Source organism: Plasmodium gallinaceum (assembly GCF_900005855.1).
Source record: "Plasmodium gallinaceum strain 8A genome assembly, contig: PGAL8A_v1_60, whole genome shotgun sequence".
NCBI classification, from domain to species: domain Eukaryota; phylum Apicomplexa; class Aconoidasida; order Haemosporida; family Plasmodiidae; genus Plasmodium; species Plasmodium gallinaceum.
The window spans coordinates 240,361-256,593 of NW_021628219.1; the positions used below are offsets into that span (position 1 = coordinate 240,361).

At 18.2% G+C, this 16,233-nt stretch overlaps 4 protein-coding genes across 4 annotated transcripts; 2 read left to right on the top strand and 2 right to left on the bottom strand.

Moving 5' to 3' along the window:
- Positions 1–377: 377 nt before the first annotated feature.
- Positions 378–5,909, top strand: PGAL8A_00081800 (conserved Plasmodium protein, unknown function; the record flags this gene model as incomplete). The annotated part of the gene is made up of 10 exons (XM_028670644.1): positions 378–380; positions 479–546; positions 649–700; positions 805–869; positions 956–1,025; positions 1,208–1,313; positions 1,431–1,480; positions 1,618–3,583; positions 3,729–3,778; positions 4,257–5,909. 10 exons carry the CDS (start codon positions 378–380, stop codon positions 5,907–5,909), a joined length of 4,083 nt encoding a protein of 1,360 aa, XP_028525936.1.
- A 671-nt stretch (positions 5,910–6,580) lies between these two features.
- PGAL8A_00081900 (conserved Plasmodium protein, unknown function) lies at positions 6,581–7,945 on the bottom strand (the record flags this gene model as incomplete). Its single annotated transcript, XM_028670655.1, has 1 exon — positions 6,581–7,945. One exon carries the CDS (start codon positions 7,943–7,945, stop codon positions 6,581–6,583), a length of 1,365 nt encoding a protein of 454 aa, XP_028525937.1.
- Positions 7,946–8,807: 862 nt separating this feature from the next.
- PGAL8A_00082000 (conserved Plasmodium protein, unknown function) lies at positions 8,808–10,567 on the bottom strand (the record flags this gene model as incomplete). Its single annotated transcript, XM_028670666.1, has 5 exons — positions 8,808–8,976; positions 9,266–9,489; positions 9,591–9,773; positions 9,902–10,112; positions 10,533–10,567. The coding sequence occupies 5 exons, from the start codon at positions 10,565–10,567 to the stop codon at positions 8,808–8,810; spliced, it is 822 nt and encodes a 273-aa protein (XP_028525938.1).
- A 3,251-nt stretch (positions 10,568–13,818) lies between these two features.
- Positions 13,819–14,751, top strand: PGAL8A_00082100 (conserved Plasmodium protein, unknown function; the record flags this gene model as incomplete). Its single annotated transcript, XM_028670677.1, has 2 exons — positions 13,819–14,229; positions 14,425–14,751. 2 exons carry the CDS (start codon positions 13,819–13,821, stop codon positions 14,749–14,751), a joined length of 738 nt encoding a protein of 245 aa, XP_028525939.1.
- Positions 14,752–16,233: the final 1,482 nt, after the last annotated feature.

Sequence of the window (16,233 nt, forward strand, 5' to 3'; positions counted from 1 at the left end):
TTCATAATATTTTTTAATGCTAACTTGTTCATATTTTTAATTAAACTTTTAATTAGTGTGTAGAACAAAGTAAATAAAAAAAAAAATTTCAAGATTGCTCATTGTCAATGGAAAATTGTCTCCTAAACAAAAACATTAAAGAATTCATTTAAAGTCTTAAATAAATAAATAAATTCATTGTTTTATCACATTTGAACATCTTTACACTTCTAAAACACAAACATCCGTTTTTTTTTTAAAAAGGATATAATTAGTAATAACATTCGGACAAATAAAATATAAGATTATACAAATTTCTTTTTTCTTAATAATTTATGAAAGTGATGTTATAAATTTTACAATATACTAATTAATTGTATTGTAGAACATTAAAAATAATGGTTAATTTTAATTTTTTTTATATTTGAAACGAAAAAAAAAATAATTTAAAAACATTTTCACAATATTAAATAAATCATTTTTTAATATTTTGTTGTAGATGAGTATAAACCATGATTTTTTATCTGGAAATTTTCTAGGATATCCTTTAGAAGAAAACACATTATTGTAATAACAAAAAATATACATGTATTACGTGAAGATTAAGAATATATTCTTATTTAGTGGTTTATTTTTATTTTAATTTTTTTGTTTTAATTAAACTTATAGGAGTCACCAAAATTTTAATTTAAAGAAATATAAAATAAATCCTTTAAAAAATGTTAATACATATTTTAAATCAAGAATAAAATAAAAAGAGAATATAAATAATTTATAAAAAAAATTATTATTTTTTTTATTACATCTTTTTTGCTTTTTTTGTAGAACATTTTTAATAACAACGAAGATTTGTTGAAAGAATTAGACGAACTAAGAGAATATAAAAAAATGTATAATTAAAATTAAATAATCTTTAAATAATAAGAAATGAGGCACCTTTAAACTTTTTTTTTTTTTTTTTTTTTTTTTTCATTAGAATTAACCAAAAAATTAAAAGATATGAGAATATTATATATTCGTACAAGAATCAAATACGTAATTTAAAAGTAAGAAAAGGAAAATACTAATAAATGTCATTTCATTTTTTTAATTTTATAAATATTTTTATAAAATTTTTAATATTTTTGTTGAATAACTAAAATAAATAGAAATAAAAATAATTATCTTTATTTAAATTATACATTTTATATTTTCATTTTCAAAAAAAAAAAAAAAAAAAAAAATGTAGAAAAACATGTTAAATGGGGGAGAAGTAAATATACAACTTATAAATATATTTGTTAATACTATATGTGACATAATTGAATATCTGTGTACTGACATAAACAAGCCTGGTAATATGAACATATTGTTAAAAAAAAAAAAAAAATTATTATTATATATTGAGATAATAATTATATATTTTGTATATATTATAAAAGTACATATTTTATTATATTTTACATTTTTAGTTTTATCTACCCTTCCATTTATTCATACCATAATAAATTCAGCTCCACTAGTAAGAAAAAATTAAGTGATAAATTTTCATGCACTTATATGTATATAGCTGTAAATAAAATTTAATTAACTATCTTTCAAAAAAAAAAAGATTTCAAATTTATTATTTCCTTTATATATATAATGATATTTTCTTAGAGGGATAAAAAAATATATCAATGTTCAAAATTAATACATATAACATTGACACAAATAAATAATGAAAATAAAATTAATGATAAAGAAAAAAGTATTCAAGAAGAAGAGGATCAATTTTATCAATTTAGCCCTCATAAATTACAAGATTTAGAATGGCTAGCTTCTGAAACAAATGATAAGGGATGGCTAACAGTTGGTGATAGATGGGAATTGTGCAAGAGAGATTTAAAATGGTTGTGTGTAAAGACAAATAATAGATCATGGTTATTACATCGTCATATGTGGGAAAATAGTTCTAATGACTTAAAATATATATCTGTATTATTTGACGATAAAAAATGGCTAAATTTATATAAAATATGGAAATTTGTTCCATTAAGCGTTAAATTAAGAGCTATTTCATTAAAAGATCCAAGTATTTGTAAACCATCATTAAATGAAATTATGTTAAAAGACGATGATATTTACAAAATTAACATGTTAGAATTAAATTCAGACATATCAGATCTTTTAAAGAGGAATTATTTAAAATATAAGTTAAATGATAAAATGAGTGATTCTTTAAGGGATAATTCTTATGAATTTGAAAATTATATTGATAAAAACGAAAATGATCTTTTAACATACAGAAAAATTAAACAAAGGGAAGATATTTTGGAAAAATCATTAGAATATAATTCATGTAATACAAAAGAAGAAAATATTCTTGAGGGAAATGAAAATAGGCTAATTTCTAATTTTTTACCAAGAGAATACATAAAAAATGAGAAAAGTTCAAGAAATAAATTATTAAATTCAAAAAATGTAGAAAGTGAAAAAGTTAATACACTAAAACAAGAACCTTTGACTAAAGTATTGAAAAAAATACCAATTTCAGTATTAAAAAATGAAAATACAAAAAATAATGAGATTCAAAAAAGTAAAAATATTTTACCAAAGTCTTTCATTAAACATGAGGAAAATAATGTAAACAAAAAAAATTCTATTATAATTAAAACGACTAAAGGTATCATTGATAATAAAAGTATAATTAATAAAGAAGTAATGAAAGGTTTACAAGAAACAAAAGTGAAACTAGAATTATTTAAAGAAGGTTTTAGTGCAAAACAAATTATTTTAAAAAAAATTCCTCAAAATATAACTGATAAAAGTCTATTTAATAAAGAAAATGTAGAAAAAAATAATGAAAAAGTTATGGAAATAAAAGAATTTCTTAAACAAAATTCAAACCAAAAAATTCAAGAAAACAAAACAACTAATAATAAAGAACACAAATTAAATAATGATAAAAAAGAAAAAGAAATAATTAATAATATAAAACAGAAATGTGTAATACCAGAGAAAAATATTTTAAATAATATAAAAAAAGAGAATATGACAATAAAGTTACCTCAAAGTGGATCAAATTTATTAGAGAAGAAAGAAATTGAAAACAAAAAAGAATTTATTATTCCCAAAACAGTTATACCTACAAAAATTGCAGCTCCACTAAGCATTTTACCAAAAATAAAAGAAGAAAATTTAAAGAAAAATCTTATTATACCTAAATTAGATTCTTCTAAAGAAAAAATGCTTATGTTAAATAAAAATAATAATTTTCATGCAAAAGACGCAGATGTTATAAATGAAAAGTCTCTTGAGAATAAAAATAAAAATATTATTTCAAAAACAAGTATACCTAAAAAAATTGCGGCTCCACTAAGCATTTTACCAAAAATAAAAGAAGAAAATTCAAAAAAATTTCCTATTATATTAAAAAAAAATTCTTCTAAAGAAAATCTGCTTAACATAAATAAAAATGGTAGCAGTGAAACAAATCAATCAAGTTGCATTTTGAATGAAAATGATTCTAAGAATGAAAATGTAATTAATATAACATGTGATTCCCAAAATACAAATCCTAATGATTTAAAAACTATCAAAAGAAAAGAATCAATCTTAAGAACACACGCTTTTATAAATAATGGTAAGAATGATAAATTAAATTTTGTAGAATTTATAAATTTATAAGCTTCCTTAAAAATAATAATTTTTTTTATTAAAAATATACATAATATTTATTGTATGATATATTTTAATAAAATGCTATTTTTTTTTTTTTTTTTCTTCAGAAAAGGAAATTAAAATTAACACACCAAATAAGACAGAGGATCCAAAAAAGGTAACTTAAGAATCTGAAAATGATAATTCTACACCATTTTATAAATATACATTTATAATTAATATTTTTATTTATAAAATTATTTATTTTTATACTTCAATTTTAATAGTATATATATATTTATATAATTTTGTACATTCCGAATGAAAATGATATTTTTTACTATGTTTAAATCTAATGATAAAGTTGTATTAATAGTTTTTATGAAATATTCACAAAATATTAATTTTATGCTGTGTATTTTCATTATATGAAAGATGCTTTATGATTAACTTATGAAACAAAAGCTTTATTATGTACGTTTTTACTTAAACTTTTTTTATATTAAAAAAAATAAATTATTGTTTAAAATAGACATCTGTTTTTATTAGAATTTTTTTTTTTTTTTTTAAATAAATATCTACACTTTTTATATACCTTAATTATAAGATTAACTATATAAAAAGGTTTATACATAAATAATTTTATAATAATTTAGGAACCTCAAAGTGCAGTTACCAATTATTTCACAGATTTATTTAATGCGTTTAATTTTGTTACTAAAAAGGAAGATGATGAAATACCAGATGAAAATGAGCATAATAAAGTAGAAACAGAAGAGAATAGAGAAAATGAAAATCAAAAAGATTTAAATGAAGAAAATTTAAAAAATGAAACAAAAAATTCAGATGAAGAAGAAAACTCGGTAATGGACAAAAAAAATTTAACGAAAGAAGGAAATAAATCAGAAGAAAAAAAAGATATGATGGATGAAAAAAAAAATTCATTGAAAGAAGAAAAATTTTTAGAGAAAGAAGATGGTAACTCCAAATTGAAAAGAAAACATACAAAGGTAAAAAAAAAAGGTTCAAAGGAAAAAGAACATGATAAAAACAAAAAAAATATACATTCAGAAGAAATGGACTCAAGGAAGAAAGAAGAACACTCAGATAAGGATGCAAGAGAAAAGGAACATCTAAATGAAAAAATAAAATGTTCAGAGGAAGAGAAAGATTCAAGGGAAAAAATAACAGATTTAGAAATCAAAGAAAAATATATAAAGGATAACGAAAAAGAATGTTTAAATAAAATGGAAAAAGATTTAAAAGAAGTGGAAAATTTAAAGGAAGAAGTAAAAGATTTAGGAAAAGTCGAAAAAGAATTAAAACAAAAAAAAAAAAAATCAAAAGAAAAAGATTCAAAGGAAAGAACAACTTCAGAAGAAAAAGAAGATTTAAATAAAAAAAAAAAAGATTCAAAAAAAGAAAGAAATTTAGAAGAAGTAAAGGAAGATTTAGATGAAAAAAAAAAAGATTTAAAGGAAAGAGCAACTTTAGAAGTAAAGGAGGATTTGAATGAAAAAAAAAAAGATTTAAAGGAAAGAACAACTTCAGAAATAAAGGAAGATTTAGATGAAAAAAAAAAAGATTTAAAGGAAAGAACAACTTCAGAAATAAAGGAGGATTTGGATGAAAAAAAAAAAGATTCAAAAAAAGAAAGAAATTTAGAAGAAGTAGGAGATTTAGTTAAAAAAAAAAATAAGAAAGACGAAGAAAAAAATTTAGAAGAAAAAGATTATTTAGATAAAAAAAAAGAAGATTTAAAGGAAAAAAAAAAAACAAATGAAAAAATACTAAAAAGGGAAAGCCGTGATGATAGTAATGAACTAAAAATAAAGCTTAAAAGTATTAAATCTTTAAGAAATTTAAATTCAAATAAATACTCTATAAAAAGTAACTTACAAGGGTATTCAAATAAAGGAAAACTATTAAAAAATGAGAACTTTCCTAATTTAGAAAAAAAAATAGAAAATAATAAGAATATTTCTGTAGGTATAGAAAAAGAGGGAAACAATAAAATTTTAGATGAAACATATTTAGAATCAAAAATAAGTGATCAAAAAAATAAATCTATGTTTTTAGAAAAACCTTCAGTAAAATTCACAAAAAACAAGCCTAGTAGCATTTTACAGAAATTACTAGATTCTGATTTATCTGATTTTGATTCTTCTAGTAAAAAAATGACAGCTGAAGAAATTGCAAAACACACAAATGCTTCACTTCAAATATCTGTGAAGAGGAAAGCTTCATTATCTTCCATAAAGGTTAAATCAAAACTAATGCCAAAACCAAAACCATTATTTAATTTATAATGATAATAAAAAAATATGATATCTTTGAACTTTTTTTTTTTAATAAGAATATTAATCTTTTTTTAAAATTGAGATTTTTCATTTTAAACTAAAAATATGGAATATACTAATTTTTGTATTAACTCCTATTCTTCTAGTTTAATTCGTTTTAATTTTATTTATTTTTCTCTTATTAAATATATATAGATTTTCTAATATATTTAAGTATTAAAATATTCATAGTAATTGTGTATTTTTTAAAATTATATAATTCATTTGTTTATTGATTTTTTTTTTTTTTTTTAATCATGGATATTTTACACTTTACAACATTTATAATAGAAAAATTCATAAATTTAAATTTGAAAAAAATATATTAATAAATTCCAATAAGTCAATGTTATAATCTCCAAGAATATTTAAATTACTAGGTAAAATCAAATTTTTAATTAGCGGCATATATATATATATATACTTATCTTTTATGAATATTAACTTATTATGATGTTTAATATAATAAAAATTATTTCAATTTTTTGAACTTTAATAGATTTCTTTTTAAATAATAAGTGTGGAATAAAAAAGTTATTTTAAATATATCAATATATTGTAATAAATAATATATTTAACATTTATTTTCATTATTCATAGTTCATATAATAAAAATTAATTCCAAATAAAAAAGTATAAATTTATTTCAAAAATTTTAAAAATAGAAATGTCGTTGAGGCTAAAATTATGCCAAATATATCTGTAAAAGAAGAAGATAGTCCAAAAAATATTTTTTGAGATTTATTATTTATTTCATTAATATTTTTTAAAGCTTCTTTTTTTAGATTTATTATTCTTTTATTAGAAAACATATTTTCCTTTTTTCCTTTCTGAATGATAGAATCACATGCATTAATGATTAAAAAGTTCTTTAATATATTTAAAACTTTGTTTTCGTTTTTTTGGATAAGGTTACTGTTATAATAATTTTCTTTATTTTTATTGTTCATATCATTTTTTTGTTTTATGACATTGTCATCTGTAATATTAATAACTTTATTACTTGGTGAATTTTTTTCTGATTTATTTTCTAAAATTGTGTCTTTATTCTGCAACAGGATATTTTCGTTAATATTTGCATCATTTTCCTTTGATTCTTCTATAAAATTATATTTTTTAATTTTATATAATGATAAAAGCCCATAAAAACTTGAAAATAGATAAGGTACTATTAATATAGAACAATGCACAGGTATATTTTTCCAAATAGAAGAATTTTTGAAGCACAATGAGCATAAAGCACATATAAAGGCCATTGAACCTGAGGGATGTATAAGTACAAAATCTATAAAATTTAATGATTCTACTTTCTTGATATATTTAAAAAAATAAAAACTAACAAGAATGGAAAGTAAGGAACCAGTTAAAAATAATGCCAGAAATCTTATAGAACCATATTGCTTTTCAAGAAATCGAGAAGCTAAAAAAAATGTGGATAATTGAACGGAACATTGCAATATATTTTCATTTGTAAAAAATTGTGATGTTAAATATTTTATGTCAAATATATCACTTTTATTTATATTTTTTTTATTTGATTCAGAGTTATATATGATAAAATAGTTATCTAAGTAATCTAATATTTTGTCTATTTGTAATAAAATATTTTCTTCAGTATCGCAATTCCTTAAGTTGTATATCAAAATTTTAAGGAAAGTTGAAACACCTACCATCCCTAAAACGATACATATAGTTCCATATGGAAATGAAGTGCTTTCTGGGTAATATAGGAATTTTTTTGATGTTTGATCTTCACAATATTCTTTTTTTTTTTTATTTGACTCTTTGCTCCATTTATAATTCTTAGAATATGCTATATGCATTTCCCCTTTCTTACGATAATAAATATTTTTGAATTTATTTAATTTATCTTTTTTTAAATAACCATAATTATTTAATGAAAAGTTACAAAAAAGCTTACATTTTAACTTTGAAAAATTCCGTATTAAAATATTTTCAGGTAAATAATTATTTAATAAATATTTTTTCTTTAAAGGATAATTCATTTTTAGCTTGTCACCTTATGAATGATTTTGAAATTTTTCCAACTTTTTTTTTAAACATCACATGAATTCGAAATGATAAAATATTTTTAAAAAATTTAATATAAATAAATTAGAGCATTTTATTTATTAATTACCAAAAATACATAATATTAAAAAGAAAGGAATTTTCTTATATATATATTTTTTTTTTTAATTACATTTTTAACATTTTTCAGATAAGTTAATATTTATTTTTATCATTATATCATATCAAATAAAAAAAAAAAAAATAAAAATAGAAAATAATGGAAAGAAAAAAAAAGGATAGATTAAATTGAAAAATAAAAAAGAGAAAGGAAGAGATCCATATAATATATATATATTTATATAACAAAGATGAAATTTTATAAATTGTTAAGAAATGTTAGATTTTATCATGACAAAATAAAGTAGACCTTTAAAATATAAAATATTAATAAGATATAGTTGTTTTCCTATAATATTTTTTTAACTTTAAAAATTGAATGAAATATATAGTAAAACATAATGTAAAAAATAAAACAAATTAGTGTGCTGTAAAAAAAAAATAAAAAAATAAAGGTAATAATAAAATTAATGAACATTAATAAAATAAAGGAAATTTAATATTTTCTATTCATCAATACTTAAAAATAATACTATATGATGTCAAAAAAAAAAAGTTTTAATGAATTAATAAGTAAAAAAGAAAAACAAATATTTACAAACTTTTTTAAAAGAATATATACTTTAATTTTCTTTTTAATAGAATACTACTTATATGTTAATAAATAAACTTATTTTAAATGAATTTGTTAAATTAGCAATGATCTTAATATTTTTATATTATTTCTGATATATGGAATTACACCAAAGGATCATCTTCTTTACTGTTGGAATTTTCAAATGAAGAAAATTCATTGAAACTTTGAGTATTTACTGTAATTTTTTTACCCATTTTTTCATTTTTTAAATGCTTTGCAACATTAACTACACATGTAGAAGGTTTGTATATAGCTTCTTTTATCCATGCTCTGCAAAAAGAAAGAAAATACATGATTTTGTATTAATTATAATTTTGTTTTATTTTCTTTATTAATATTATTATAATTGCGTATGAATTATTTCTCTAAAATATTATCATTAAGGTTTTATTCTGTTTTATTTAATTCATTAGTTTAATTTTTATTTTTATTCGTCGTTCTTATAAAAAATGCCATTTTTTCTTTTGTATTATATTACTTTTGGCAAAATAATAAATTAAAATTTTTTTCCATATTTATTTTATAATATACTTTTTTTTTTAAATTTATTTTTCATTACTTAAAATCAGATTCTTTTAGTTTTGAATAATAATGATTATCTTCTACTACTTCTAATCTTCCCTTCCCTAGAGGAACTGTAGATATCAATTCTTCGCAAACGTTCACTGGTGTTACCATGTCATTAGATCCATTAACTATTATAACATATGGAAATGTAGATAAGTCAGGTTCTAAGTTATGAGTGAATTTTTGAAAAGTTTTAACAGAGGGAGATATAAGAACCTTAAAATAAGTTATAAAAAATGAAAAAACATAAATAAAAATTATTTATTCTTATAAAAAAAATTATTTTTGTTTTATTAAAGTTTTATTTATTATTATACTAAAGATTTTTTTCCATTTTTATAGTTAAGATTCATAGCTACTACAGCTCCAAAATAAATTCCAACAACAACATCTGGGTTATACATTTGCACTTTTTGTTCTGCTTGTTTAATTGATTTTTTCATAATATAATATAGAATTAAGTGGGATCCAATAAAATATATAATTATAGTTATAATTACCTACACATAATAATATTTAATATATGCAAAATTTATTTAAAAGTATTGTTATATGTTTAGAAGTTCAAAATATTCACATTTATTATGATTATTTTATTTCTTTTCCTTTTTTTTTTTTTTTTTTTTACCGATAAGGCTATTGTTATAACAAATATTGAAGTCACAGAAAAACGGTAAGATACATAAATGTTAAATAACATAACACATATTATAAATATAAGGAAAAATATAAATGAACTAATGCTACGCCTTTGATTTATTCCTGTTGTTATTAAATTTTTTTTTCCAACAACTTTTTCAATTAATTTTTGTTTCTTGCTTTCTCCAAAAACGTGAAACCTATTAAGAGAATATAGAAAATAATATATTGTATTTTTAATTATATGTAATAAATGATATATTTTTATAAGGTCACATAATTTTTAATTCCAAGTAATGAAAGAAAAAAAGAATTTTGAAAAAATATATTCTTTAATGGAATATAAAAGATGAAAAAATAGTATGTAAAATAATTGCTGTTTTATATATGTTATAGATTAAATATCATTACGTTATAACATAAATATTTATACAAATACATATTTTTATTTAAAAAAAAAAAAAAGTATATTATAATTTAAAATACATAAAGTTGAAGACAGAAAATACTCAATGTTTATTATAAAAGTGAAAAAAATATAACATAAATTATATATAAGAATAATTAAAAAAAATTTTTTATTTATAATAATAAACTTAGCTTAATTTTAATTTTATTACCCATGAATGTATAATATCTTTACATTTTCTTTCATTTTAAATGAAAAAAATATTAAAAATCTATGTCTATGACAATATTTTAAAGTTTGAAAAAAAAAGAAAAGAAAAAATAGGATTGGAAAGACAATATATGTATCAATTTTTTCCTTTTAGTATCCATTAAAATAAAAGCTTCTTTTTTAATTAATGAGATAATAATTAGCTTAAATATGGAAAAATATACATCTCAAAAGATAAATACATAAAAACATTTGGTAAAGAAAAATAATGCACTATTTAATATAATATATTTTAATTCAAATTTTATAATATAAAGAAAAATTTATACATATTATAAGCTTTTTTTTTTTTTTTCCATAAATGAAAAATATAACCCATTAATTAATAATCAAATAAATACAGAAAACAAGAGTTACAAAAATTAAACTTTTGTTAAGTTAGTGCAATACAATAACTGTTGTGTTATTTTCTTTTTTTCAATATGTAAAAAAAGAAATTCTGGTGGAATTTTTTTTTTATATTAAAATTATAAGAATAATGAACTAGAAGAATGAGTTAAAATTCATTAATATTTTTATGTAGGTAATATAAAAAGAAAATTTTTATTATAATTATTATTAGCTTACAAAAAATTATTCATTCATTTTTATTTCAATGTATTATTTATTTTAATTTTTTTTCACTTTTATTCTATTTTTATTATGAACGTTAATAAAAAATTAAAAATATATTTTTTTTTTTTATTTTATATTCATAAAAAAAAAAAAAAGACATTTGAATATTTAAGTTTTAAGCTGTGATACTATATTTTCTTAACTTTTTTGGAGAATGAGCATATATGAAAAGATAAGGAAACAAAAAAAAAAAGTTAGAAGATAACATATTTCACTATTATTTAGTGTTTTGCAATGAATTATGTAGATCATGTAAGGTTATTTAATATATATTTTATTTCATATTTAACTAAATATAATAATTTTTTTTTATATTATATACATATTTGCACATTTAAGTATAAAATATTGTTAAATTTACTAATTAATTTAAAATGGTGCATCCTACACATAGGATTTATTAAATCAGTACAAAATAAATAGATGTTGAATAAGGTGAATATATTCTAAAATTGTACGTAATTTTTTTTTTTTTTTTTTATTGTAAAAATATTTATTAATTAATATGTTGATAAACTAAAGAGGTAATTTTTGAATGGGATTCATTATTAATACAATATTTAAAATTAAAAATATTTAAATTATACATAAAATAAATATTATTTTTAATGATACAGAAATAAAAGGTATTTTGTTGAAATAAATATATTTAAAATAGAAACTTGTCTTTTAAGAAAAAATTTTAATTTTAATGGAATTTTTTTAATTAGAATGATTTTTAATTTATTTGAATTATTTATAAATAATGAAAGTTGCATCACTCATCATAGAAGTGGGTATATTATAATATAAAGGAAAAGTAAAAAAAATATATAAATTCAAAGAAAAAAATAAAATATATTAATTATAATTTTATCTATATATAAATTATTTAAATGAATTCAATGAAAAAATATGAACATTTTTCTCACTGATAATCATTAAAAATTATTTAGAAGCATTTTCACTGAATAGGGTGTAAGTAACTGTGTAACTTTATATTTATATGTTTATTTATTTAATTTTAATTTTTTTTTTTTTGCATGCTTAAAAGGATTATATGAAAGAAAGAATAAGATTTCATTAAAAAAATAAAAGCCAAAAAATTTAAAAGTTAATGAATTATAAGAAGATATATTTCTATTAGGGATTAATGTTATTCTTTTGTTTATTTAATTTATCAAGAAAAGCTTAAAATAGATATGTAGAACTTGCACATTCAATTTAGTACTTTTGCTTAATTTTTTTTAATTTGAAATTTTTTTTATAAAAATTAAAACACATTTTTTTATTTAAAATTTTTTTACTTCTATGTTAACGATAAATCATATGATTATTAAAAAAATAATTTTATTTCTTGGTATAATAAATAAAAGAGAAAATAACTCAATTATGTACAGTTAATAGCAAGCTAAACTTCTAGAATAATGCAAAAAAAATTTCATTTGTTTTAAAATTATATGCATTTAAAAAATATTGTATATTTTCTATAATTACAAGAGGTTTATATTTATTTGCAAAAATATATTGTATAACAATATTATTTATAAGTTTCCTTTTTTTCAGTGAATAAAAAATTAGAAGGATATTCAAGATTATAAGATTTCATAAAAATTGATTATTTTCTATAAGCATTGCAAACAAAAATGTGTATGAAAGATAAAAAAATGTGTATTAAAGCTAAAAAAAAATGTGTATTAAAGCTAAAAAAAATGTGTATTAAAGCTAAAAAAATGTGTAAGAATGAGAATAAATAAAATAAAGTAGAACATGAAACAGATTAAGTAAAAAATCCTTAATTTTATTATTTCTCGAAATACTTAAAATAAAAGGAAGCGTTTTTTATTTAATCAGTTTTTAAATAAACATTATATATTTTTAAATGAATCAAAATTGTTTTATGTGTTGAAGTGTTGTCTACTTTTTGCATGCAGAAGAGTATAAAGTACAAAAATACCTGAAAACGTGAAATGAGATAAAGAAAAAAGCTTGAGAACGAAAAATTAAAAGATAAAATTTTAAAGTAAAACCGCCAGCAATTTACGCTATTTTTTTTTTTTTTTTATTAATTACATAAAAAAATTTTAATAGTTTTTACATGGAATAAAAAATTTAAATGCTTTCCTTATATATTGATTTTGAAATATTTTAAGGATTTATTTGTATTTTATTTTATTTCATTTTATATATTTGTTTTGGAAAATGTTTTTGTAACATACAACTGTTTATCATTTACACATTAACAACTCCATAAATATGTAAATAATTCTTTAATAGAAAAAAATAATTTTGCTTTTTTAGAGCATTTATAACTGATTCAATTATATTAGTTTTCTTTTTTTTTTTTTTTTTTAACCTCGATTTTTTATTTCAATTATTATTAATTTTGGCAATTTTTTTTTTTTTTTCCAATATTTATGTTTTATTTTTATAATATTAATAGATATGCCATAAAATAAAAATTTGTTTTAATATTTTTACTATAAAATTTACTACTGTAGTTTTGAAGGATTTTTATGTTATTTTGAAACTTTCTTTTTTTTAAAGACATATTAAAATGAGTAATATTTGAATAAGAATAAAAAAAAAGAAAAAAATATTCAATTGATATTTATTAATTTCTGTAGAAAAATATGCAATCATTAAAAATTCTATATCTTCATATATATGAAAATGCTAAAACGAAAAAAATCAGAAAGATGCTAGAGAAAATTTATGGGAAGGATAATGTATTATCTTCTAAAAATAAATCAAGGACACTAGATGTTTTAATTTTAATTTTCGTATATATTTTATGTATATTTTGTATAAGTATTTCATTTTACTTTTTATATGCATCAAAAATGTATATGTTAGTTATTCCATGTATTTTTATTATGATTATGATTTTTTTAATTGGATCAATAGTAATTTATGAAGTTGTATATCAAAGAAGCTTAGTTGAAGCTAACCTTTTATTTAAAAAATTTAAACCTAATGTAATTGTTGCTTTTCAGTTTGGATGCATTTTAGCTATGAATCTTGATCCTCCACAAGTTCCAATGGTAATATATATATATATATATATATATAATAAAATAAACTGGATACTAAGAATAACTAAAATGATGTAAAATATTTTTTCTATGAACAAGAATAATACAAAATAAATAAGAAATATTTAAAATTTAATATATACATCATAAATTTTTCTTATTTTTTCTATTATTTTTTTAACTTTTTTTTCTTTAATTGTTTAGCTGTTAATATCCCCAGTTCAAGAAAATTTATTTTCAACTAAAATGAGAAAGAAAATAAATATAAAAGATTATCCATATATAATATTTGTTCATTCAACAAATGATAAAAAACGCAGTTTGAATAAAACTTTAGAATTAGTTAAATCAGTAGATAAACAAAAATATAGAGTTGAAATAGTAGATGGGGGTTATAACTTAGAATTATTAAGCGCTTCAGATTATAAAGGTTGGATAGATGAAATTTATGCAGAGGAAAGGGTAAATGCAAAATTAATATCGGAAAATATTAGTGACACTGATGATGGCTCTTTTAAAAATTATATATAGTTTTGTGTTTATATTTTGTAATTAAAATTTTATTTTATTTTGAAAAGTAAAATGAGATTTTAATAAGGAAAGTAGTATTGTTAAAGATAATGAATATTTAAATGTATATTTTATTTTATTTATTATTTGTTATTTTTTTTTTTTTTTAAATGCATTTTGTTAAATTTTATGTATATAAGTTACAATTTAAGCTTAAAAAATACGCTACTCTTAAGTGTAAGGCATTTATTTAAATTACTTTATTTTTTTAATATAACATTTCTATTATAATTAAAAAAAATATTGTCTAAGATATTTTATTTACTTGGTGGTATCTCGAAAATATTACACGAAAAAAGAAGATAATTTTAAATATAAAGTATAATTTAATAATTTATTGCTATTTTTATTTTAGAAACTCTTATTAAATGATAAAAAAAAAAAAAATTTTAATTTTTCAATATGTTGTGTATTTTTTCATTTATTATAAAAACTTTATATATTTAAATAATTACTTTTTAATTTTTAATAAAAATGTTAATATATAGATTAGGTCAACTTTTTATATAATTTATATATTCATCAGTTATAAATGTATTTTAATAAAAAAAGTTTAATTTATTATTTATTTTTTTTTTTTAACGAAAAAATATACAACAAAATTTATTAAAAAATCAAATATAAAAGAATTACGAAAAAAAATGAAATAAATAATTTAATGAAAAATATCAATAAAACAAATTTTATGTATTTTTTTCTATGTATTTTGGCAATATATAATAGTAGGTAAAAGAAAAAGTATATTTGTGTATTTAAAGAATTAATTAAGGAATAACTTTTAGTTATACATATAAAATTTTTTATTTATCTAATATTATAGTTTTTGTTAAATGGAACAAATTATATAGTTTTAAACTTAATGATATAATTTAATATTATTCATGAAGGAATATAAATAAAAATAGTATATGAATATACTTTATCAAAATTTTATTATTTATTTTGTAATATTTCTTAATATAAAATAATAATTTATAGTTTCTTGAAATGCTGTAAGATTTATTTAAATTTTTTAATTTTTGTAAGAGTGACATACAAAAAAAAGAAAAAAAAAAAAAAAAATTTACAATAATTAAAAAAGTTTTCTTTTTTTTTTCCATAAAGTCTTCTGATAAATGCTATTTCAAGCAACCCCAAAAGAATTACAAGCAAATTAAAATATTTTTATATTTAAGAGCATTTATTTCTTTACATATATTAATTTTTATTTGATTTTTTTGTTTAAGTAGTTGTTTTATTTAATATATATTTATTTTTATATTTTTTTTTATTTCAATTTTTTTTTGATGGTATATATATTTTCCTTTTTATTTTAGCATTTGTTTTATTTTATTGTTTATATTTAATTTTTTTTTTCAGTAAAATAATTTTTCAATTTACATAATTTTTTTTGAAAAAATTTTTATTTATTCTTTAATTTTTGAAGTATAATATTATTAAGAT